A 7,539-nucleotide genomic window follows, 5' to 3' on the forward strand; every position below is an offset into this window, starting at 1 on the left:
TTAATTGCTGTCTTGCGCGTTCTCAATTTTCAGAAGTGGGATGACCGGAGACTGCCCTTACTCGTCAAAGACCCAAAGTCAGTTAATGCCACAATCTTATATTAACGTTCTAGATTATCCACACAATTTTCCTTTTTACCAATTTATTATTTTATCGTTTTATATTTAATTCACCTAATTATCGTATACAATTTATTGGGGTAGAAAGAATAGCTAGCTAATGGGCGATGCCGTAATGGATGGGCAGCCAGGTCAATGAACCAATTTATACAAGGTCAAATTTCAGGCATCTTCCAAATGTGATGTTGAATGTCATTTTGACAGTTACTGCTGGAATTAAAAATGAAGCTAGCAAGGAAAACGCCAATCACTACACCCCAACACAGACTTTAGAATTCTCACCTTTGAACTCATCAAAACAAACACACAAACAATATTGCTAGAAATCTCAGCTCTGTGCTCATCAGAACAAAACCATAAACAAACATTACAAGAATATAATGCTAGAATAGTCATCTGTCTGTCTTCATTATATGCAGTACCAGTCATATAACAGTCAATTCAAAAAACATCATTTTTGTGTTCTTGATCTGATACTAGATCATGTCCTTGCAAGAAAGAAAACCCAAAAACAGAATCACTCAAAATCCTGAATCTCAAGATGGTTCGAAAGAAGTTAAGGTTGAAAGGATGGTATATAAATCATCGGTTCCTCGTCGTCTGAGCAGCAGCAGCAGAACATCAACAGAGCATCCTAAGATAATGTTGAAAAAGATAAGATCAATCAAGCTTTATAAGGTTTACAGCTTAAAGAGGCGAGGAACATCACAGTTAGATAGGATGTCTACTGATTCATCCAGCAATGATTCGAGCTCGAGCAAATCAACTCCAGATAACAGAATGAGATCTTTAGATGGAAAGAAGAATTTTGAGGCAAGTCCTTTGCAATTACATGTAAAATTTATTATATTTTTCAGATTGAAATGCAAATCTTTCAAGTACAAGATCAATATCAAAAGAATACGAACCAGATAAAAGGATGATAATGTCTAACATAATTGTTGAGTAACGAGCTCCTCTAACACCTTAAGATGTTAGAGTAAGGCCCCAATAGGATCTTATGATATACTGTAACAATAATATGTTTTGTTTAAATCACTAAATTATCCTAATCATCTACCTAACGGAGGTTCCCTGTACATGCATACTTAGATTCATATTTGCTAGCTAGGACTTCCCTTAATGTGATGACATGCGTACCAGGTAGGAAATGAATCTGAAGAAGAGTCATACAGTTCATCATCTAGTGGATCTACCGCAAGTACAAATTTGTCTCTGAATCAGGATGGAGTTGCAAATTTAGGAAAGCAGAGAAAGAAAGGGTCCAAATCCAAGAAACACACATGCCCCAGCTGCTTTAGGCCTTTTGACAAGGACACAAAACCGATATTGGTGAACTCTTCGCAGCAGTCTTTGGAGGAGGGATCAGATGCATTACCAGATTATGCTAAGCCTAACGAAGGGCCAAAGAAGCAAGTTCGTTCACCTTCCTATACTTCAGACTCTAGCATCTTTAGCACCGACTCAAGCGAGCCTAGCATGACTGATTTACATGTTTCTAAATCAGAATCAGCTGCTTCAAGTAAGAAATCTTCGCAAACTTTGACGAAATCTTCCAGCACAAGAACTGTGGGATATTTGAGAAAGAAGACTAGCTTTAAAATTAAAAGCTCTTCAGTGGGAAAACCCCCAAAGGTTATGCAAAATTTGGGCCTTAATAGGGCTACTTGTTCCTCTACTCTCAAGGATTCAAAGTTCCCTAATCAGGTTGAGCTCAAACCTGGTCAAAGTGAATCTGAAATAGTTTCAACCAAGAAGGTATGTCCCTATCATCATTGTTCCCTCCATGGCCATTCACATGCCCCCGAGCCCCCACCAAAGCGCTTCTTATTCAGGAGGCGCTCAGAGAGGAACTCAAAGAGTGTGAAACCAAAAGGCTTATCCCCAGATGCAGAAACTTCTTTTGGTAAAAAGAAAGCAGTTCCAACACATAAAACGTTCTCCAGCATAGTACCAGCTTCAGCAAAATCCAGTGGCAGCACTGGAAGCCTGCATGTTAAATATCACAAAAATTTGCAATCCACGGTGAGGAACATTACCAAACCAAGAACCGAGTCTTCCACAGGAGTATCTCAGGAAAAAGAAAATGCAACTTCCGATTGCTTATCGCTTAAAACAAAGCGGGACAAGTCGATTTCCGAGACAAAACATACACAATTAAATGGTGGAGAGATACATGTCGGAAGTGCTGGTATTGAAAGTATAACTACCACCATGGCAGGTAAGTTTTCATATTTTACTGTTTTAAGACCAAAATTCAAAGGGAACACGTAAACTGACCAACTTTTGTGCTCAGGAATTATTAAAGATGAATTATCAACCTCAGAAAATTCTGCCGAAGCTACAAAACGTTGCAATGGGGTTTCTTCGATAAGTTCTTACAATTCTGAGGAACTCAGTGTCCCAGGGAAAGAGATAATTGGCACCTCTTATCCAGGGGATGAACTCATTAGTGATTCCATCCTGCACAGAGATGGTGAACCTAGTGAAGAAAATAACTCACGCCCGTCCACTGATGAAGCAAGCAAAAATCAGATTAAGAAAAACAGCCATGTCAGCATGTGGCATATGATACATCAACAAATGTTATTAGGTCTAGCTGAAAATGCTGAAAACCAGCAACATTATCCAACTTTTGAGGAACAGCAAGACAATGATGCCAAGACAGCACATGAAATATATGATTCTCACTTGAGTGCAGAAATTTCTCAGGCAGAAACTGATGCTGAAAATCAAACTCAAGAAAGTAAAGCACTTGAACTTCGAAAGATTTTTGCAATAAAACTGGTACGAGAAGCAATTGAGAAAATTTTACTCCCAGAAGTTGAAGACCAGACATCTGATATGGTATCCATTACAAGTGAGGTTGCTTCTGATGAAGAACATCCGGAAAAGAATCATGATAGATGTGAAGATGAAAGTAGTACAAGGACCAACGAAATCATTGAACGCCATCTCCGAGAGACGGAAAACAGTGAACCGGGAGAAGATAAATCATTTAATGCAAAAAAGCCAAGTAACACAGAGGTTGGTGTCTCGGTTCCCAGAGAAGATCAAATAAGTAAAAAGTCCGTGAAGAAAGCACTCAAGGGATGGAGTAATTTAAGGAAAATAGTACTTCTAAGGAGGTTTGTCACAGAGCTGGAGAAAGTGAAAAAATTCAATCCTGTGCAACCAAGTCATCTTGCTTCAGGGCCTGCATCAGAAGCAGAAAAAATATCTCTGAGACGCCAAATGATGGGTGAAAAGAAAAGCTCAGAGGAGTGGATGCTTGATTATGCACTTCGACAAGTAGTTAGCGAACTAGCTCCCACTCAGAAAAGAAAAGTGGCAATGCTTGTTAAAGCCTTCGAAACAGTGGTGCCTCCCCATGAAGATCAAAACATTCAAGTTACAACTCCAAAACTAAGAATACCAACAGACCTTAAAGGCAAGGAAATTCAAAGTAATTTGTCTTTGAACTCTGATCTACTACAAAATGAGGGTCCTGAATATAGTGGTGCAGAAGTGGATATTTCTAGAAGTGTAGCTAGAAAGACATCTTTCCCGATGTACAGCTCTGCCACAGAAAGGATTAATGAAGAAAATCAAGCTAAAATTGTTCTTCCAGCCATAGATACTACACCCCTGAAGAAACTCACTGCAGACACAGAAGAGACAATTGGAATATCTAGGCTAGAACACGAAGCCCTTACGGACATTCCACTTCCGACAGCTTCTGATCCAGTCAGGATAGCCTACCAAGAACAAAAAACTCAGTTGTACAAGCAAAACGTCAAAATGTGGCACATGATATATCGGCATGTTGTATCAGGTATTGCTGAGAAAGTTGGAACCCAACTGCTTGATGTTGATGGTGAAGATGAAGAAGAAATAGATGATGGCAACAAGTTGCCAGGTAATTCTTCTAATTCTGTGGAAACAGATCATTATGACAGCAAGGAAAACCATGATACAAACCATCAAAATCCCGAATTTAGCCGGAGTGATGCTGTTAAACTTGTACAAGAAGCAGTAGATGAGATCCTTCTTCCTGATATCCAAGATGATTCATCAGATTCAAAATCAATTGCCAGTGACACATTTCCTGACCAGGAACTCATGAATAAACTTCAAGGTGATGATGAAATCCCAACCATCATAAATTCCAAAGAATCTGCTGAGGACAGCTTCAAAGATAGTTTCAAAAATACAAAGGAAAGCGCTGTCTCATTGGAACAAGAAAATAAAGCTTCTGCCGTTGGCGAAATTAACACTCGGGATAATGAGAGAGCAGCATCTTTAATAAAAACTAACTTGATGCAGCAAAAGTCCAAGAACTGGAGCAAGTTGAAAAAGTTGATCCTCCTTAAAAGATCCATCAAGGCATTAGAAGATGTTCGCAAGCTTAACCCAAAACCATCCCAGCAAATACCCTTGACAAGTGATCCTGAGGAAGAAAAAATTAATTTGAAGCAGCAAATGATGGATGAGAGAAAGAAAGCTGAACAATGGATGCTGGATTATGCAGTTCAACATATTGTCACCAAACTGACTCCAGCCCGGAAAAGGAGAGTGGCAATGCTTGTTGAAGCTTTTGAAGCAGTTGTTCCACTTCCAGAAGTTTGATCCAGAAGACATGTCACTAGACGTATCAAACTGATTGATATAATTCAGCATAGTAAGTACTTCTTGCTTACCTTTTCTAACTTACAACCATTCTGGTTCGCACAAAACAACACCACCTATTAGATTATAATTACAATCACAAAAGGAGAACCTTAATTGATTCAATTATAATTCAGTAGTAGGCTAAGGACGAAAAGATACTACCCCAATACAACTACTTATTTTGCATGCAGGAATATGCAATTGTGTTGTGAGTACTCATTCTTTTGTGAATTATAAAAATGCAGGTCACGACTATTTGTACAAGTCAATCTCCGGAGAGGATTAACACAATGATGACTGCTTCTTTGGCACACTTAAGGCATCACATTATCATATCAAAGATTTAAGGGTTATGTTTCTATATATAATCAATTTTAAGATATTTTTTATTGCCAAAATTTCATTGATATTACTTGGGGAAAACATGACATTTATAATCCTTGTAATTAGATTTATTTTGTATATGACAAAAGTTGTACCTGTTCTTAATATATGGTGTGCGATGCGAGTTTGTATGCGTGTAATCATATTTATTGATTTTTTTTTTGTAAATACTGAGGAATTTTACCTCATTGATTAGCTATCTGATCTCTGGTTGTATGGTACCATTACTTTCATACTGAAAGTCTGAAACCATAAATCAATACATAATGCAAATTTACCAGCGTTGTATAATTGACTTGAAATTTAAAATGCAACTATCATTCAGCATAGATGTTTAGAATAAGAAGCGAGCAAGGCATACAATGTGAAATAATTAGCTCTTTCCTGAGTTGCCGAAGCAAATGGAGGTTGGATGACCTGCTATCAATCTTATCAACCTTGGGCATTACTCGAGGTGCGTGTAATTTGGTCGGGAAATTACATAAAACAACTCTCCCTGATCTATAAAATATAGACACGTATTTTACGGGGGCGTCTAATTTTTTAGAAGAAATCTTGTTAGATAATTCATAATTCATGCTTGATTGAGTAAAATTAGATATAAATTGTTTGTTTGTGCTAGTGTAACTCTAATATATAAATAATTTAAATTTATTTTTTTAAAAAATTACAATTTTTGAATAATTATAAATATATGTTATTTAAAAAATCAATCGACCAATAAAATATAATAATGATTAGACACTTACATAAATAAGATAATTAAATTATGAATAAACTAGAGCAATATGCCAAACAATAATTTACCTACTACACACTTACATATTTCTTAATTTTTACTAGTTGTAAATTTTTGGAAAAAATCTCTTTAGATAGGTCAATTTAAAGCAAAAGGCCCAGGCTAGATGGGCTTCCAAAACAATCATCCATTGAACTTCTGTTATTTACTTTTTACATGGCATGTTGTGCTTAACAAGTCTGTTCCAGCCCATATATATGCCGGTTGACGGACTTTTCCGGTCAGACACCAAATGGAGAAATACGGTAAAATTTATATTAACCAACAGAAATTCTAGGTTTTACCGGATATGTTTCTGGTTTCACAATACAAGAAAATTTTGTTTAAAAGTAAGTTTTCATTTTTATTTTTTTAATGTAGATTCATATTTTTGAAATTAATTTCACCTCATATATCTCTTATTTATATTTTCAAAATCAACTTTATTTCTCATATTATAGTCAATTAATATAATTAATTATTTTATTAATATTTACTTTTTTTAGTATATATGATTTTTTTAAAATTGCAGATGCATTTATAAACAGGGAACTGATTTTTATTAAATCGGTTAACATATTCATCTCTCCATATTGGTAATCAGTGTCTAAATGTAATTGTCTCCTATATGTTACTATTTAAAATAATGGTGACACAATTAAGACGTTTAATATATAAATGAGTTCAGTTGTTAGTGAAAGCTTGGGACGTAGTTAAACTTTAACATTTTTTTGTTGTGTTTTTGTGTATAGCAGCATAGATAAACCATCGACATTGTTATTAAAGAAACTTAGCTGGTGATGGGAACTTTAAATATTTGAAGCATGATGACTGCATCCTCCACTTCACTGTACTCCTCTGTTCTAATGATAATTGTACTAGTGGGTTGTGTACTAATCCAATTGATTGCTATGTACAAAAATTGACGTTATTAAGTGATGTTTTAACTCTTTAATTAGATGCGAATCCCTCTTGTTTGATTAAAAGCATTGATATGTAAGTATTCACGTCCTCATTCTCCCTCACAGGCAATGCAAAGTCATATCGATCCAAAAAGTATCTCTGCATTGTTTCCATCTACAGCTTGGTGTGCATATCAACTATTGTAGCATTTTAGAGTGTTGTGCAATGTGTATATCATTTCAGACAAATAAGTACACACCTAATGAGTTAGAAGAAAATACAAGACTCACCCCTGAACCAAAAATATGGTTCGAGCAATCAAAAATATAGTTCAGAGGGACCTAATAATATTCAAGAAAATCAAACTAAATTATTTTACTTTTTTCAAAAAAATTCACTAAAATTTATGTGAATTTCAATAATTGACAAGTAATGTGACTCTCACTTTAGGGTTTTTCAAACATAACTGCAATCATGACATAGCTTTTTAGTTTTGAAATTAAAAACCACAACCAACCAACTACTTTTGAAACATAATCAGAAGAATTTTAAATAGAATTTCGGCCCCAACGGCCAATGCACCGCAACGCGGCGCGCAAAGAGAAAGAACACAAAAATGAATGACAAACGTAGAGGCCAAGCTAATTAGAATGAACAGACCAGCCAGATATACTAATCACTTTGAAACTTCCGTCGTGTCCTAT

At 35.9% G+C, this 7,539-nt stretch overlaps 1 protein-coding gene across 1 annotated transcript; it reads left to right on the forward strand.

The window, feature by feature from the left end:
- The first annotated feature begins 228 nt into the window (after positions 1 to 228).
- LOC141712507 (uncharacterized) lies at positions 229 to 5,294 on the forward strand. The gene is made up of 4 exons (XM_074515478.1): positions 229 to 937; positions 1,268 to 2,341; positions 2,417 to 4,780; positions 5,016 to 5,294. The coding sequence occupies exons 1-3, from the start codon at positions 604 to 606 to the stop codon at positions 4,726 to 4,728; spliced, it is 3,720 nt and encodes a 1,239-aa protein (XP_074371579.1). The 5' UTR covers positions 229 to 603; the 3' UTR covers positions 4,729 to 4,780; positions 5,016 to 5,294.
- Positions 5,295 to 7,539: the final 2,245 nt, after the last annotated feature.

Source organism: Apium graveolens, chromosome 3, assembly GCF_009905375.1.
Source record: "Apium graveolens cultivar Ventura chromosome 3, ASM990537v1, whole genome shotgun sequence".
In the NCBI taxonomy this organism is placed as follows: domain Eukaryota; kingdom Viridiplantae; phylum Streptophyta; class Magnoliopsida; order Apiales; family Apiaceae; genus Apium; species Apium graveolens.